This window comes from Bos grunniens, chromosome 1 (assembly GCF_055505025.1).
Source record: "Bos grunniens cultivar Pamir isolate PY7600 chromosome 1, Bosgru_T2T1.0, whole genome shotgun sequence".
NCBI lineage: Eukaryota > Metazoa > Chordata > Mammalia > Artiodactyla > Bovidae > Bos > Bos grunniens.
This window is the reverse complement of record NC_141165.1, coordinates 38,123,322-38,142,380: the sequence shown is the minus strand read 5'-3', so window position 1 is coordinate 38,142,380 and position 19,059 is coordinate 38,123,322. Positions and strand designations below refer to the sequence as shown.

The following is a 19,059-nucleotide window of genomic DNA, read 5'->3' as shown; positions in this document are numbered from 1 at the left end:
AGTGTTTGACTCAGCTAGGTCCAGTGGGTCATGGTTAAGGTAGTTTTCAGCTCAGTGTAATGGTTTGAATGGTTTGTAAGGCAAATGCTACTTTGAAAAAGAAGTATTCCTACTATCCTTGGAAGTACTCAAACAGGTTTTATTAGGGCTAGCAACCAGAGATGCTATTTCTACCAAAAAAGTTCAAATTTAAGTGAAAGCCTGCAATAGATGACTTTAAATTCTCTTTCAGATCTAACTTTCTGAATCTGTTTCAGTTTGTGACACTCTCTACCTTTTTTCCCCCTCCACATCTTAAAAGCTAAAAAGATAACTATAGAAAGATAATGGATGGATAGATAGATACTTAGGAGCTGATAGAATGTTTTGGTTTTTATATTAATGAAAAGACAGCATTGGATCAAGTAAACTATTAATGGTCTACAATAGCTCCCTGCCACTTATATATATATATATATATATATATATATATACACACACACACACACACATATACACTAATATATATATATACATAGACTAATATATATATATATACACACATACACTTATATATATATATAAAATTTAAAATATCAGTTTTAATCCCATAATACAGTAAATAAAAAAAAAAGTAGCCTAGAGATTTTGGTTTCTTAATAGTAAAATAAAAATCACTCATGACTTTTCATCATTTTTACCCCCTTCAAGTCCTATCATTAAGAGGGCCTGAATCAAGGTCATGAAAACTCAAGCTGTTTGATTTGGAATGAAAGAAAATCAAAGAGAACAGATGATACATGGGATGTGGAAATGACTTTCAAGTTGGACCAAAGCCCAGTTTTTCTGTAATATCCAAGTTGATCATTTTTCTCTTTTGACTTAGAAGGGAAGTTGCTATACATAAGATGTTCTTTGACCTTTGCAACAATTTTGACTCATCCAGTTGTCATGCTCAGGCAGCTCTTTAAAAAGTTACCCTAGATTTATAATACTGTAGGGCTTATGGCAATCGAATTTAGGCAGACAAAGATGGCATGGTGGCACTAAATGTTTTTCAAGTTTTTATTTCTTGCTACAAAAGTGCGGTAGTTAATATTTCATGTCATTTTTCCCTTAATGGAATCACAGTGCAATCTTAAGATTTTAAAAAATAATCTAAGATTTTTAAAATATTGTTATAGGAAACCTATAAGCATAGATTGGCATTTACCTGTCTGGTGCTGGCCAACTCATGGAGTAAGCTGATGTGATTTTCATCTTCAACATGGACACGGAACACCTTGTCACTGAACAATGAGATACAGAAGAAGAAGAGAACATTTAAAATTGGGTAATGTGTTCAAATTTTTTGGTTAACAAGGAAGGACTTGCTAATTTAAGCCATAGGCTACTTACCCTTCAAAGTGCTCACCAGAATGATGAGCAGATGCTAGGGTCACGGTCACGAGAATCAGGAACGCCAACATTGTGCCTGACTAGGTCTTTTAGGTAGGTTTCACCTGCTTTTATAATCCGGGGTGTTCTCTGTGTTCTGATTGCAAATAGGCACTGTCAGATCTTGATTAATGGTTTTCCTAGTATGGTTGCCTTGGTAGCTGTGTAAAGTCTAGAATTCTATCTCTCCCAACACCTGTGGAAACAGAGCAAATAATATGAACTCAGCCTATCTAATTTGGATGTCAGACCTTGAATATCTGGAGGAAAGGAGCTTTTTACATTTTTTTTATAAAATACTATTTTAATTTTATTATTTCTGAATACATGGGGTCTTTGTTGCTGTGTGCAGGCTTTCTCTAGTTGCAGCGAGTTGGGGCTACTCTCTTGCTGTGGAGCACGGGATGTAGGCACTCCAGCTTCAGTTGTGGCGCACAGGCTTAGTTTCCCTGAAGCATGTGGGATCTTCCTGGACCAGGGATCCAACCCATGTCCCTTCATTGGCAGAATGAATTCCATTCATTGGATTTTTTGTTTACTGCTGAACCACTAGGGAAGTCCCAAGAAGTTTTAAATAAAATTTATTTTGTAGCCTTTAATTTTTTTTTTTTTTTGATTTGAGAAGTACATACAACAAATTCTATAGATTTAAGTATAAAGTTTGGTGAGTTTTGAAAAATGTATATACCCATGTAATAAACATCCCAGGATCCCAGTCAAGGTATGGAACATTTTCATCACCCTAAGAAGTTCCTTGGAGAAGGCAATGGCAACCTACTCCAGTACTCTTACCTGGAAAATCCCATGGACAGAGGAGCCTGGTGGGCTGCAGTCCATGGGGTCGCTAGGAGTCAGACACAACTGAGCGACTTCACTTTACTTTTCCCTTTCATGCATTGGAGAAGGAAATGGCAACCCACTCCAGTGTTCTTGCCTGGAGAATCCCAGGGACAGGGCATCCTGGTGGGCTGCCGTCTGTGGGTCGCACAGAGTCGGACACGACTGAAGTGACTCAGCAGCAAGAAGTTCCTTTGAGCATCTTTTCAATCTATTTCTGTACTCCCCTCAGGTTACACTATTCCTATTTCTAGCTTGGTGTATTAATTTTGTCTGTACTAAAACTTGATATAAATGAGATTATATGGTATACATTTCTTTGTGTCTGGTTTCTTTCATTCGTGATAAAGTTTTTGAAATTGATTAGTGTTTTGTTTTTATTATTGTTTTCTTCCTTTTTATTAGCAAGTTATATTTTATTGTACATTGCAGTTTATTTTCCTGTTGGTGGATATTTGTATTGTTTCCAATTTTGTATTATTATGAATTAATCTGCAATAAACCTTGTATGCAAGTCTTTCTGTAGGCATGTGTTTTCATTTTGCGGGGGATAGGTTACATAGCTATTGAAGAATGTGCTGTGTGCAAAGTCACTTCCCTCATGTCTGACTCTTTTGCGACCCTCTGGACAAGCTCCTCAGTCCATGAGGTTCTCCAGGCAAAAATACTGGAGTAGATTCTCATGCCCTCCTCTAGGGGATCTTCCTAACTCAGGGATTGAACCCATGTCTCTTATATCTCCTGGATTGGCAGGCGGATACTTTGCCACTGTTTAAAGCCCCTAATTTAATAATGGAATTGCTAAATAATAATGCAGGTGAGGATTTCAAACTCTAAGATTCTGACAAACATTTTTCCTCAGTGGTTGTATCATTTTAAGCTTCCACTAGCATCCAGTTATTCTGTATTCTCTCCAATGTTTTGGTAGTATTAGTCTTTAATTTTGGTAATTTTAGTGAGTGTGCAGTGGTATCTAACTGTGGTTTTAATCTGTATTTCCTTGATGCTGATGAAGTTAAACATTTTGTCATGCATTGTTTTGGCCATTTGTAAATCCTATTTGTGAAGCATCTATTGAAATCTTTTGCCTTTTAAAAGAAATGGGCTGTTTGCCTTTTTATTATTATTATTATTTTTTTATAATTTGTGTTTTTTACATTTTCCAAAGAAATCTTTGGCTATCCCAAGACCTCAAACATATTTGCCTGTGTTTTCTTATAAGAGTTTTGTGGTTTAGGTCATTATGCATGATGTAAAGTGTGGATAAATACATTTTAAAAAAATATGATAACCAGTAGATACAGTACTGTTTGTTGAGAAGGCTTTTCTTTCCCCATTGAATCACAGTTGGTGTCTGTCAAATTCATTTGGCCATATATGTGCAGGGTAATTTCTGGACTTCATATTGTGTTCCACTGATGTATTTCTCTAATTTCATACAACCATCACAAGGTCTTTATTTTTTTTAATTTTTATTTATTTATTTTAATATAAATTCATCTATTTTAATTCAAAGCTAATTACTTTATAATATTGCATTGGTTTTGCCATACATTAACATGAATCCACCATGGGATTCCGCCATCCTGAATTCCCCTCCCGCCTCTCTCCCCATCCCATCCCTCAGGGTCATCCCAGTGCACCAGCCCTGGCACCCTGTCTCATGCATTGAACCTGGACTGGTGATTCTTTTCACATATGATAATATACATGTTTCAATGCCATTCTCCCAAATCATCCCACCCTCGCCCTCTCCCACAGAGTCCAAAAGACTGTTCTATATATCTGTGTCTCTTTTGCTGTCTCACATACAGGGTTATTGTTACCATCTTTCTAAATTCCATATATATGCGTTAGTATACTGTATTGGTTTTTCTTTCTGGCTTACTTCACTCTGTACAATAGGCTCCAGTTTCATCCACCTCATTAGAACTGATTCAAATGCATTCTTTTTAATAGCTGAGTAATATTCCATTGTGTATATGTACCACAGCTTTCTTATTCAGTCATCTGCTGATGGACATCTCGGTCGCTTCCATGCCCTGGCTATTACAGACAGTGCTGCAATGAACATTAGGGTACACATGTCTCTTTCAATTCTGGTTTCCTTGGTGTGTATGCCCAGCAGTGAGATTGCTGGGTTATAAGGTAGTTCTATTTCTAGTTTTTTAAGGAATCTTCACACTGTTCTCCATACTGGGTGTACTAGTTTGTATTCCCACCAACAGTGTAAGAGGGTTCCCTTTTCTCCACACCCTCTCCAGCATTTATTGCTTGTAGACTTTTGGATAGCAGCCATTCTGACTGGTGTGAAATGGTACCTCATAGTGGTTTTGATTTGCATTTTTTCTGATAATGAGTGATGTTGAGCATCTTTTCATGTGTTTGTTAGCCATCTGTATGTCTTCTTTGGAGAAATGTCTGTTTAGTTCTTTGGCCCATTTTTTGATTGGGCCGTTTATTTTTCTGGAATTGGGCTGTAGGAGTTGCTTGTATATTTTTGAGATTAATTCTTTGTCAGTTGCTTCATTTGCAATTATTTTCTCCCATTCTGAAGTCTGTCTTTTCACCTTGCTTATAATTTCCTTTGTTGTGCAGAAGCTTCTAATTTTAATTAGATCTCATTTGTTTATTTTTGCTTTTATTTACATTACTCTGGGAGGTGGGTCATAGAGGATCCTGCTATGATTTATGTTGGAGAGTGTTTTGTCTATGTTCTCCTCTAGGAGTTTTATAGTTTCTGGTCTTATGTTTAGATCTCTAATCCATTTTGAGTTTCTTTTTGTGTATGGTGTTAGAAAGTGTTCTAGTTTCATTCTTTTACAAGTGGTTGACCAGTTTTCCCAGCACCACTTGTTAAAGAGATTGTCTTTTCTCCATTGTATATTCTTGCCTCCTTTGTCAAAGATAATGTGTCCATAGGTGCATGGATTTATCTCTGGGCTCTCTATTTTGTTCCATTGATCTATATTTCTGTCTTTGTGCCAGTACCATACTGTCTTGATGACTGTGGCTTGTTAGGCAGGTTGATTCCTCCAGTTCCATTCTTCTTTCTCAAGATTGCTTTTCTGGCCACAATGCAGTAATATTAGATCTGAATTACAGGAGAAAAACTATTAAAAATTCCAACATATGGAGGCTGAACAACACACTACTGAATAACCAACAAATCACAGAAGAAATCAAAAAAGAAATCAAAATATTCATAGAAATGAATGAAAATGAAAACACAACAACCCAAAACCTATGGGACACTGTAAAAGCAGTGCTAAGAGGAAGGTTCATAGCAATATAGGCATACCTCAAGAAACAAGAAAAAAGTCAAATAAATAACCTAACTCTACACCTAAAGCAACTAGAAAAGGAAGAAATGAAGAACCTCAGGGTTAGTAGAAAGAAAGAAATCTTAAAAATTAGGGCAGAAATAAATGCAAAAGAAACAAAAGAGACCATAGCAAAAATCAACAAAGTCAAAAGCTGGTTCTTTGAGAAGATAAATAAAATTGACAAACCATTAGCCAGACTTATCAAGAAACAAAGGGAGAAAAAATCAAATCAATAAAATTAGAAATGAAAATGGAGAGATCACAACAGACAACACAGAAATACAAAGGATCTTAAGAGACTACTGTCAGCAATTATATGCCAATAAAATCGACAACTTGGAAGAAATGGACAAATTCTTAGAAAAGTACAACTTTCCAAAACTGAACCAGGAAGAAATAGAAAATCTTAACAGACCCATCACAAGCACGGAAATGGAAACTGTAATCAGAAATCTTCCAGCAAACAAAGGCCCAGGACCAGATGGCTTCACAGCTGAATTCTACCAAAAATTTAGAGAAGAGCTAACACCTATCCTACTCAAACTCTTCCAGAAAATTGCAGAGGAAGGTAAACTTCCAAACGCATTCTATGAGGCCACCACCACCCTAACACCAAAACCTGAAAAAGATGGCACAAAAAAAGAAAACTACAGGCCAATATCACTGATGAATATAGATGCAAAAATCCTTAACAAAATTCTAGCAAACAGAATCCAACAACACATTAAAAAGATCATACATCATGAACAAGTGGGCTTTATCCCAGGGATGCAAGGATTCTTCAATATCTGCAAACCAGTCAATGTAATACCATTAACAAATTGAAAAATAAAAACCATATGATTATCTCAATAGATGCAGAGAAAGCCTTTGCCAAAATTCAACATCCATTTATGATAAAAACTTTCCAGACAGCAGAAATAGAAGGAACATACCTCAACATAATAAAAGCTATATATGACAAACCCACAGCAAGCATTATCCTCAATGGTGAAAAATTGAAAGCATTTCCCCTAAAATGAGGAACAAGACAAGGGTGCCCATGCTCGCCACTACTATTCAACATAGTTTTCAAAATTTTGGCCACAGCAATCAGAGGATAAAAAGAAATAAAAGGAATCCAAATTGGAAAAGAAGAAGTAAAACTCTCACTGTTTGTAGATGACATGATCCTCTACATAGAAAACCCTAAAGACTCCACCAGAAAATTACTAGAGCTAATCAATAAATATAGTAAAGTTGCAGGATATAGAATCAACACACAGAAATCCCTTGCACTCCTATAAACTAATTATTAGAAAGAGAAATGAAGGAAACAATTCTATTCACCATTGCAACAAAAAGAATAAAATACTTAGGAATATATCTACCTATGGCATCTGGTCCCATAACTTCATGGGAAATAGGGAAACAGTGGAAACAGTGTCAGACTTTATTTTTTTGGGCTCCAAAATCACTGCAGATGGTGACCGCAGCCATGAAATTAAAAGACACTTATTCCTTGGAAGAAAAGTTATGACCAACCTAGATAACCTATTGAAAAGCAGAGACATTACTTTGCCAACAAAGGTCCATCTAGTCAAGGCTATGGTTTTTCCAGTGGTCATGTATGGATGTGAGAGTGGGACTGTGAAGAAAGCTGAGTGCTGAAGAATTGATGCTTTCGAACTGTGGTGTTGGAAAAGACTCTTGAGAGTCCCTTGGACTGCAAGGAGATCCAACCAGTCCATTCTGAAGGAGATCAGCCCTGGGATTTCTTTGGAAGGAATGATGCTAAAGCTGAAACTCTAGTACTTTGGCCACCTCATGAGAAGAGTTGACTCATTGGAAAAGACTCTGATGCTGGGAGGGATTGGGGGCAGGAGGAGAAGGGGACGACAGAGGATGAGATGGTTGGATGGCATCACCGACTTGATGGATGTGAGTTTGAGTGAACTCCAGGAGATGGTGATGGACAGGGAGGCCTGGCCTGCTGCAATTCATGGGGCCACAGAGAGTCGGACACGACTGAGCAACTGAACTGAACTGAACTGAAAGATATAAAAGACCTATATATAGAAAACTATAAAACACTGGTGAAAGAAATCAAAGAGGACACTAATAGATGGAGAAATATACCGTGTTCAAGGATCAGAAGAATAAATATAGTGAAAATGAATATACTACCCAAAGCAATCTATAGATTCAATGCAATCCCTATCAAACTACCAATGGTATTTTTCACAGAGCTGGAATGAATAATTGCACAATTTGTATAGAAATACAATGTCTTTAATTACTATACATTATAGTAAGTCTTAAGATCAGAGAGTGTACAAATCCTTCAAGTTAGTTCTTTTTCAAGATTGCTTTGGCTATCAGTGTCAACTTGTCAATTTCTATGAAAAATCTTGTGGAATTTTGCTTCGTATTGTATTGATGTATAGATCAATTTTGGAAGAGCTGATATAATTTTGAGTCCTCCAATTTACAAGCATGTTACCTCTGTTTATTAATCTTGGTCTTTGTCAGAAAGTGTGAAGGGTCTGAGATGTTATCCTACCTACAAGATAAAAGATTATCCAGCTACAGTTTCATAGATACTGGTGGAAGATAAACTTGATTAGAATCAAACGAGCTTATTATGCAAGCACAGCAGGCAGCATAAGCTTTATGTTTGTTTCATTTCTTTTACTCTGCAGTTCTTACTCTTGCCTGGAAAATCCCATGGACGGAGGAGCCTGGTGGGCTGCAGTCTGTGGGGTCGCTAAGAGTCGGACATGACTGAGAGACTTCACTTTCACTTTCATGCATTGGAGAAGGAAATGGCAACCCACTCCAGTGTTCTTGCCTGGAGAATCCCAGGGATGGGGGAGCCTGGTGGGCTGCCGTCTCTGGGGTCACACAGAGTTGGACACGACTGAAGCGACTTAGCAGCAGCAGCAGTTCTATGAGCCCCCGTGGCTGTTGGGTACACAGGTGTGTGTCACAATTGAGGTATACCAAATTCAGGAAACTCTCAATCTTATGAGGGAACCACTGGCAAATCTGCCTAGCTTTTGCCCCAGAGGACACATTAGCATTAATATCCTGAATTGCAAGCAGAACTCTCATTTGCCCTAGAGGGAGATGTCATTCTGTCTCTTAAGCTGTTTGCTATACAAGCATCCTTGAAAAGATAGTCCAAAGTAAAAGCTGTTCCAGGACATGCAGAAATAGAGGGATCCATGAAGACTTGTCCCTCAACAATTCCTATATACATTCTTGACTTCTGCTGAATTTTTCCATGAGCATGCTACTCTGTTGGTCACTCTTACTAATTTGATTGACAGGGGCTGGGATCCAATCCATTCAGTTTGCCTAATGTGACATTTAACTAAGGTTAATTTCAATGGGACTCCCAGTAGTATGCTGAAACCAGTCTGTAGTATTGACCTCAGCCATGCCTCCCTAGGGTACCAGGCCTAACAAGCCAAAGAAATTCCATAAACTATCAGTGTCTGTTTTAGAAAGCCAGGTAGCTTTCTTAAATTTCAGTATTGACTGTTCCACTGAGACAATACCACAGTTACAACAGGAAATATTAGCTATTGTGTAAATTCCACCATTGGCTCCAAGAAGGGAGTCTGCATGTGTGTGTTGCTTCAGTTACGTCCAACTCTTGTGACCCCATGGACTATAGCCTGCCAGGCTCCTCTGTCCATGAAATTCTCCAGGCAAGAATACTGGAGTTGGTTGCCATTTCCTTCCCCAGGGGATCTTCCTGACCCAGGGATTGAACCTGGGTCTCCCGCATTGCAGACAGACTCTTTACTGACTGAGCCACCAGGGAAGACCATGTCTCAAATAGATCCAGGTTAGCATCTTAATGGATTGACAGTGCTGATGGCAAGATAATTTCTTCTTCCCCTCAAATCTAACAGATCTTCAGAATGAATCTCAGTGCCCTGACTTGGTACATCTCTGTCCTTGAAGCAATTCTGTGGTCAGGATGATGGAATGTGCTAAGTCATTTGATCACCTCCAGAACCTTGGAATAAAGCCCAATTAAAATGTTTATAAAACTATCACTGCTGCTGCTGCTGCCTTTCCCAGGATGGATCTTGAGCAGTTGTCACTTGTGTTTGTCACCAGATTCCATATCAAGTCAAAGTCATAGGTCAGTGTCTAGCTACGAAAGAGGACTGGGTGAGTGGAAGTCTGCCTTTTAACTTTGATAGTGGGAAGGATCTCTGCCTCCCTTGGCTTCTTAGCTAGAGCTGCCTACAAACTTAGAGGTTTGGATCTGGATGGCTAAAAAAGAATGACATAATCATTTGTGGATGACTTGTACTTGGGATGATAAACATACTAGAGAATTTATTTCAATTGATGCTTTGTGAATCCAAGTGGAGGGCAGTTAAGATTTTCAGTTAGTAATTAAATTTTGTTTTTGTTAGTTGTAATAACTTTCAAAGATACTAAAATTCCTGCTTCCTGTCTCATGTTTATATATTTAAATTCTTTTTTATACACAGTTTTGGTGATGAATAAGCCAAGAGACACCTTTGTGTCTGTTTGTGTTTCATGTAACAGTATGAGATTTTGGAGATTCTGTTAACTGCCTTATGGAGTTATGATTCATCCTATGTGAGGTCTTGCTTTCTGGAAAACGACTTCCCCAAGCATACCCCTTGGTGTTAAATAGGGAAGGGTTCTAAGGTTAAATGTGTTTGCTTGAAACTAAAATAAACAAACTCTTTTAGTGTAGGGCTTTTTAGAGTTGTTAACATGTATTGTAAATCATCAAAAAGGGACTCGCATGCAGCATTTCCCAAACTTATCTCACAGTAGAGTGCCAGGTTGGCTCAGTCCAGCTAAGTTAGAAGATTTAGGACTATTGCTACATTCCATTGTGTTTGGATGTGGAACATTTTCCTCAAAAGCATCACTTAGGACCAGTGGTTTAGGGAACACAGTTTGGAAAACTCCAGACTACGTTCACAAATAGAACCACATTAACTTGTGGATTCATGGTCTGTTTATGTTCAAGGCCAAAAAGTTTATTGTGACTTCAGTGTTAAGGTCACCGGCTAAGTGTTATCAGTGTAATTATAAAATTCCCTGGTTGCTCAGTGGTAAAGAATTTGCCTACAATATAGGAGCTGTGGGTTCGATTTGTGGCTCAGGAAGATCCCCTGGAGAAGGAAATGGCAATCCACTTCAGTATTCTCGCTTGGGAAATCCCATGGACCAAGAAGCCTGGCAGGTTATAGTTCAATGGGTTGCAAAGAGTTGGACATGAATTAGCAACTAAACAATGACAAGTATGTATTTAGAAGATTGTTTACAGCTATGTTTTGAACACCCACCTTCGATCATAAGTTACACTTTTTACATGGAAGTTTTAAGTGTCAGTGAATATATACAAACAAATATATTTATCAGATCAGATCAGTCGCTCAGTCGTGACCGACTCTTTGTGACCCCATGAATCACAGCACGCCAGGCCTCCCTGTCCATCACCAACTCCTGGAGTTCACTGAGACTCACGTCCATCGAGTCAGTGATGCCATCCAGCCAACTCATCCTCTGTCGTCCCCTTCTCCTCCTGCCCCCAATCCCTCCCAGCATCAGAGTCTTTTCCAATGAGTCAACTCTTCGCATGAGGTGGCCAAAATACTGCAGTTTCACAGGGCTGATCTCCTTCAGAATGGACTGGTTGGATCTCCTTGCAGTCCAAGGGACTCTCAAGAGTCTTCTCCAACACCACAGTTCAAAACCATCAATTCTTTGGTGCTCAGCCTTCTTCACAGTCCAACTCTCACATCCATACATGACCACAGGAAAAACCAAAACCATAGCCTTGACTAGATGAACCTTTGTTGGCAAAGTAATGTCTCTGCTTTTGAATATGCTATCTAGGTTGGTCATAGCTGTCCTTCCAAGGAGTAAGCGTCTTTTAATTTCATGGCTGCAGTCACCATCTGTAGTGATTTTGGAGCCCAGAAAAATAAAGTCTGACACTGTTTCCACTGTTTCCCCATCTATTTCCCATGAAGTGGTGGGACCGGATGCCATGATCTTCGTTTTCTGAATGTTGAGCTTTAAGCCAACTTTTTCACTCTCCTCTTTCACTTTCATCAAGAGGCTTTTTAGTTCCTCTTCACTTTCTGCCATAAGGATGGTGTCATCTGCATATCTGAGGTGATTGATATTTCTCCCAGCAGTCTTGATTCCAGCTTGTGTTTCTTCCAGTCCAGCGTTTCTCATGATGTACTCTGCATATAAGTTAAATAAGCAGGGTGACAATATACAGCCTTGATGTACTCCTTTTCCTATTTGGAACCAGTCTGTTGTTCCATGTCCAGTTTTAACTGTTGCTTCCTGACCTGCATACAAATTTCTCAAGAGGCAGAGCAGGTGTTCTGGTATTCCCATCTCTTTCAGAATTTTCCACATATATAAATAAATATATAAAAATATATTTATATATATAAATACAAATATATACAAATATATATATAAATATAGATAGATACATTTGATTATATAATTTCATATTGAAATAAACTGATTTTAGAGCTATATAAAACTTCAGTTAAGGACAGATAGGTCCAAGAAGAAGAGAGATGGACCTGTACTCTCTAGGTTTCTAAACAGTACCCTGCCTCCAGGATGACATTGTCATGGATGTTAGGCTCACCCAGGTTTCACAAGGCAGGCTTCCCAGGTGGCTCAGTTGTAAAGAATCCACCTACCAGTGTAGGAGGCACAGGTTTGATCCTTGGGTTGGGAAGATGCCCTGAAGAAGGGAATGGCAACCCACTCCAGTATTCTTGCCTAGGAAATCCCATGGACAGAGGAGCCTGGCAGGCCCACAGTCCATGGGGTCGCTAAGAGTCGGATACAACTGAGCGACTAAACAACAACAACAACAAGGTTTAACAATTGGGTCAGTTGATTATTCTGGGCAAACCATTGTCTCAACTTGAGTGCTACCTCAAAAACGATGGATGAGGATTAAATAGAGGACTCTTCACTGTTAAAGGACCAGATGATATAAGGGAAGAGAGAGAAATCAGGAAATGTGCAATTTATGTTAAATCAGAGAAAACAATTCTAATGACTTGGAGGAGTACAAGTACTTTTGTACATTTATTTGTGGGTATTGGATACTGAATATGAGAATTTTTATATAAAAATTATTCACTCAGAAACCCTGTATCATCATCATCATTGCCATCATCATCACCATATTCTGCCATCAGTTGCTAGACCATTTACTATGAAAGAGGAACATTATTGCTTCAATTCTGATATTTTAAACGTGGTGGAATTTTAGGTGATGGAAGAGGGAAGCTCCTAAATGGGAAGCTAGTTTTGAAAAGAGTTAGCTTTTGTTTCTGCTTGCACCCAGTCAAAATAGTCAATTCAGTGAGAATTCTCTCTTAATTGATCTGTCCAGTTGTTTGTGAGTCAGCCAGGATTTCCCTGTACTTTGAGGAGTATAACTGATTGATGACAGTCTGCAGTATTGCTCCAAGGAGGGTAAAACCTGAAAATGTTATTCAGGTGTACCAATGGCCTGTTAGCTTTGTGTAATTATATTTAATATTCAAATAGACTGCCTTTTTATAGATATGAAAAGGGAGGCTAGTAAACATTTGCTTGGAGGCTTTTCTTTCTGGCATCTACTGCTGTTGGTATATTTATCTATGTATTTAAACATGTTCATCATTGTGAATGAGCATAGCCTGCATATCTCTGATGTGAATGTTGTTTGTTACTGAATTGCAGATCAGTATTTTTGAAAGCTGGGAGATAAACAGGACAACTTCATCCCATAAATCTTACCACCTGACTCATCAAATTGAAGTTCCTATTGAAACAAGGAAAACATCTTTAATCATGAAAATATTTGGAAACTGCAAGCATATCTCTATTTGGAATTTGGGAGATAATTAAAATGGACAAGTTATGATTGATTAGCTCATAAAGAATGGGTTCATTAAAAGGCAGTTGGTTCTCTTTTTATCCTATGTCAACACCCCATCAATAGGAATTAAGAAAACAGCATAACTGGGTTCTAGCTCCTTGCTGAGGGCAATTAATCAGAAGAGTGGGGACATAAATTGAAATGATGCCAAAGAAATCAACCTGTTTTTCCATCTACCTTTATCTTTGTTACTTCTTATAGACCATCTTAATATTTTGATCGTTGATTTGTGTATTAGTTGATAGATTTTAGGGGAAATTCTCAGGTATTTTGAATTTTTACATTAATAAATAATAATTTTTACATTTTCATATTAATAGGTTTACTTTACTAGAAACAAACTTGTAAGGTATATGATTATTCCTTTAATTCAAATATGAGAAATATTTGTTTTATTCTAGTTTTTAAAGTAGTGAAGAGCTATTTTTATCTTGAAATGCTGTAACAGAACATTAAGACTCCTTAAAACCTTTGGAGGAAAGGCCAGGGTTTTAATAAATAAATGTTAATAATATGAAATGCCATATGGGTAGAAAAATAAAAGCATAAAATCAATTCTAAAAAGAAAACTGTCAATATTCTCTGACAACCTGTTACTCGTTACCTGATATGAATCTTCAAAAAGGTTTGTGTGTTCTACTTTGTATGGCTCCAGTTCAATTTCAATTTATTTTTAAAATTAGTTTGGAAGGGCAGCCGCCAGGCACACAGATAATACAGCCGATGCTGTCATTTGGCAATCTGGTTCTGACTACCAGGTTGGTTTTTCCTGCTCCCAGATTCTCAGTCATTGAGACTCTTGTGTTTCTTGTATATTACTTTGAGGTAATTTTATAAGCAAATCCTATGCCAACCACTCAGGCTGACACTTGAGAGAAAAGGTTAACAACAGATTCTCCTGTAGTCATTTGAGAAAGTTAACATTTGAGTTCTCAAAAAGATGATCAGTCCAATGAGTGTTAGCACTTGGATTTTCACCCTTTAGGAGTGTGTATATTTTAATATTGGCTTATTTTCTAGCCCCTTTGGAGGACTAGGTATTATATTGCCATACTTTTTAAAAATCTTTTTTTTCCCCACTTTTTAAAATTTCTAATGGAGGATAATTGTTTTACAATGTTTTACATTATTTTACAACGTTGTACTGGTTTCTTCCATACAACAACGTGAATCAGCCATAAGAATACACGTCTCCTCCCTCATGAACCTCCCTTCTTGAACCTCCTTTCCACCCCTCTATGTTGTCACAGAGCACTGGGTTGAACTCCCTGTGTTATACAGTAACTTCCCGTTCAGTTCAGTTCAGTTCAGTCGCTCAGTCGTGTCCGACTCTCTGCGACCCCATGAATTGCGGCACGCCAGGCGTCCCTCTCATTAGGTGTTTTATATATGATGATGTATGTCTTTCAATGCTGCTCTTTCAATTCATACCCCTCTCCTTTCACTACTGTGTCTGCAAGTCTGTTCTCTATGTCTGCATCTCTAGTCCTACCCTGCAAATAGGTGCATTAGTACCATTTTTCTAGATTCCATATGTACACATTAATATGTGATATTTGTTTTTCTCTTTCTGACTTACTTCACTCTATAATAGGCTCTAGGTTCATCCACCTCACTAGAGCCAACTCAAACTCATTCCTTTCTATATTACCATACTTTTAAATAATAAAATTATTCCAAAGAACTCTGAGAATAATTATAAATAGCTAAATTGACACCTTTGTTGAGATTTAAAAGAAGATTCCAGAATCTTTGATTGTTTAGCTTTTTTTTTTTTTTTTTAACCTCAGAGTGTTTTGGTCTCCAAATGCAATCAGGGGTGAACTGGCTTCACAATTAATGACCTAATTTTGCAGCACTGCATGCTGCTCCCCAACATTGATCTGACTGGGAGGCAAGTCTGTTAAACGTGATGTCAGCAGGAATTATTTTGACAGCTGCCAGAAGCAGTAACATAAGACTCAGGAGGTTTTCATTTTAGAGTGTGGTGGTCTAGAATATTGGTCTGGTATATACATACTAACGGACAATCCAGGGTAGTAGCACAGTATTTAAGAGAAGAATCCATAAGGAAAAGTGATCACATTAATGGAGCATTGGGAGCTAAGGCTGAAACACACAAAAATATCCTCTTTAATGTCAAATTAGAACAACAGAATCCAAGCACATTCTTCCTTTTGATGGTCTCTGGTATTGCTTTACTGGCATGAAAAGTGATTCCGAACCATATGAAATGCCATCTCTGATACATGGAGTATTGGCTGTTGACAGGTCCCTCTTAATCTGAAGAGAGTGCTTCTGCGGATGGGCTGCAGTTTTCATTCTCAGGATTGATGATCCAACATCAGATTACATGATAAACTTGCTCAAAGCATGGTCTTGTGTTTTCTGACACTGTTAGATAAACATTCAGTGCCTGCATTTCAGAGTGGTAACACAAGGATGAATCAAATAGCAAATTAAATTTAGGTATGCCATCTGCTGCCTTTATTTTATGAATTCCAGCCCATAGGATATTGACTGGGCATGAATGTATAAGCCGTTGTCTTTTATTGTTGGACTTACCACAAACATTGGACAAATGTTCATCCATGCTGTCGGTCTTCTTAGAAAGAGTAAGATTCAGCAAAAATGAATTGTTTTCAGTTGTTGTAAGTTTTTCGTTTTAATAAAAATAACCCTCAACAGAAGAAAAAACAGCATGTACTAATTTCTCCAAGTGCAACATCTCAGCAGGCTTTAGGAACTCATCCACAAGGGGTAAATTGTTTAATGCGTAATTGTAAGCAGAACTGTAAAAAGCCATATTAGGCTTTCATGATTTTATTCTCTTCTTCTGGTGAAAGATCATTACTTCTCCCTGGGCTCCCAATGGTTAAGCCTCTTACAATGTTTCCATTTCCAAGAAAGTTCTTGATTTCTTCTGCTGGTGATTCTTACGCCGTGTCTTTCCTTCACCAGGGTTTCTTTAAGAAATGATGTTTTTCCAAATGTTTTTGAGGAAATTTTCTTATCTCTTTCCAAAACCTAAATTTTAAAACGTCTCCATTTTGGAAGGACAACAGGTATATTATCTTTGAGCAGTTTAATATAAAGTATGAATTCATAGACCTGAAATTACAGTTTGGGGCTATCGTTCTTTTAATACCTGTTTCCAGTTCTTTAGCAGCATTTGCTCAGATGCAGTGGTTACCAGGATTAGTAAGAACTGCTTTTCAAGGACTTTTATAGATTTTTAGCCCACACATAAAACGAGTTCTCTGTTTCTGAGGCTAATAAAAGTCTTAATGATATGTGCATCCAACAGATGGGACAGAGGACAATTTTGGCAGTGGACAGTTGAAATCTGCCCTCGGTTTTTTATATAAGGCTCTTGCTAAAGTCAATAAAAGGTAATTTTCACACACGATTTAGTCCAGAGTATAAAATATGGGAAAGAGGGGCTGGTTTAAGTCCAATGGGCATAAGGGTAGCAGTTGGTAAAAGTTTTGTTTGATGGCAAATTGTAACCAACAGACTGACAAGTTGATTAAGAGTGACACGTGGTGGGCAATGGCAGGGCTTCAGGGGCTGAGAGAATGGCAGAGCTGAAGTAATTATTCCCCAACATATTTTGGCATAAGCCTTGATGGTTTTTTTTTTTTTTTGTGATGATTTTTTAAAAAGCTCTCTCTTTTTCTCTTTTCTGTTTCCAGTCTTTCTTTTTTAAAAAAAAAAAAACACTAATTTTTATTGCAATATAGTTTCTTTACAATGTTGCATTAGTTTCTACTGTACAGCAAAATGAATCAGCTCTGTCACTGGTACCCACATTTTTTTCTTGGCCGTTCCATGCAACATGCAGGATCTTAGTTCCCTGGCCAGGGATGAGATCTGTGTGCCCTTCATTGAGAGTACAGAGTCTTAACTACTGGACTTCCAAGGAAGCCCTCATACCCATTCTAAAAATCATTCATTTCCTCATTTCAGATTAGCCTTTTGTCCATCAAATGAAAATTTTACAAAAATTAATCCCTCATGAGATTACCTTAAAGGTATCAAGCAGATTCAGAATATAGTGTCCATTCCTGCCATGCAGGGTCTGGTGTGTGGCTCAAATCTGCTGATGTGAAAGAGTGACTCCATATATTCATCCTGGTTATGGGAGGGGATGTTATGTTTAATGCAGATAAGACTTTAAAGGGGGTGAGAAAGAGTCTAGAGACAGGTTCATAGGTGAAAATAATGGAAGCTGTCAGGACTTTATTCTTTCATGCACTTATTAAATGAATTGTTAATGATTTATGCATAGCTTAATAGCTTCATGTATTTTGGGAATTAAAAAAGAGTCAGCAATATTTTTGGCATGCATTATTTTATTTGATGTCAGTGATCTCTGAATATGGTTTAAATACCTGTGGTGGATTCATGTTGATATATGGCAAAACCAATACAATATTGTAAAGTAAAAAAAAAATGTATGCATGGTAGGTATACTGAACAGTTTTATATTTTAGCTCATATTATTGTTCAATCTTAAAAGGCAGGTACTGGAACTCTGGCTTTCCCAATGGCTCAGCGGGTAAAGAATCTGCCTGCAATGCAGGAAACACATGAGGTGCGGGTTTGATCCCTGGCTTGGGAAGAACCCCTGGAGGAGGAAATGTCAACCCACTCTAGTATTCTTGCCTGAAGAGTCCCATGGACAGAGGAGCGTGGTGGGCTACATACAGTCCATTAGTTGCAAAGGGCTAGACACGACTAACACACACTGTAATTTACACACCAAAAATACATGACAAATGAGAACTGGGCTTAGAGTCACGGAATTAATGATATTTTGTTGGACTACTGCAAGATTTCTTAATCTTAGCATTATTGACATTTTGATTCAGTTCAGTTCAGTTGCTCAGTCATGTCTGACTCTTTGTGACCCCATGAACTTCAGCATGCCAGGCCTCCCTGTCCATCACCAACTCCCAGAGTTCACTCAAACTCACATCCATCGAGTTGGTGATGCCATCCAACCATCTCATCCTCTGTCGTCCCCTTCTCCTCCTGCCCACAATCCCTCCCAGCATCAGAGTCTTTTCCAATGAGTCAACTCTTCTCATGAGGTGGCCAAAGTACTGGAGTTTCAGCTTTAGCATCATTCCTTCCAAAGAACACCCAGGACTGATCTCCTTTAGGATGGACTGGTTGGATCTCCTTGCAGTCCAAGGGACTCTCAAGAATCTTCTCCAACACCACAGTTCAAAAGCATCAATTCTTCGGCGCTCAGCTTTCTTCACAGTCCAACTCTCACATCCATACATGACCACTGGAAAAACCATAGCCTTGACTAGATGGACCTTTGTTGGCAAAGTAGTGTCTCTGCTTTTCAATATGATATCTAGGTTAGTCATAACTTTTCTTCCAAGGAGTAAGCGTCTTTTAATTTTATGGCTGCAATCACCATCTGCAGTGATTTTGGAGCCCCCCAAAATAAAGTCTGACACTGTTTCCATGTTTCCCCATCTCTTTCCCATGAAGTGATGGGACCAG

The 19,059-nt window shown here is 38.1% G+C and overlaps 1 protein-coding gene and 1 long non-coding RNA gene across 2 annotated transcripts in view; one reads left to right on the top strand and one right to left on the bottom strand.

Annotated features, from left to right (window-relative positions):
* LOC147379277 (uncharacterized) overlaps positions 1-1,276 on the top strand; it is a 109,544-nt gene extending 108,268 nt beyond the window's left edge. Inside the window, exon 6 of the long non-coding RNA XR_015132756.1 lies at positions 1,164-1,276. This is a non-coding gene — a long non-coding RNA (uncharacterized LOC147379277). The remainder of the gene's footprint in view (positions 1-1,163) is intronic.
* Positions 1-2,460, bottom strand: part of CPB1 (carboxypeptidase B1) — a 37,854-nt gene extending 35,394 nt beyond the window's left edge. The window contains exons 1-3 of the mRNA XM_086317176.1: positions 2,209-2,460; positions 1,378-1,612; positions 1,193-1,268 (exon numbers count right to left, since the gene is read on the bottom strand). Coding sequence (XP_086173302.1) covers positions 1,193-1,268; positions 1,378-1,448 — 147 coding nt within the window. The 5' untranslated portion in view covers positions 1,449-1,612; positions 2,209-2,460. The remainder of the gene's footprint in view (positions 1-1,192; positions 1,269-1,377; positions 1,613-2,208) is intronic.
* Positions 2,461-19,059: the final 16,599 nt, after the last annotated feature.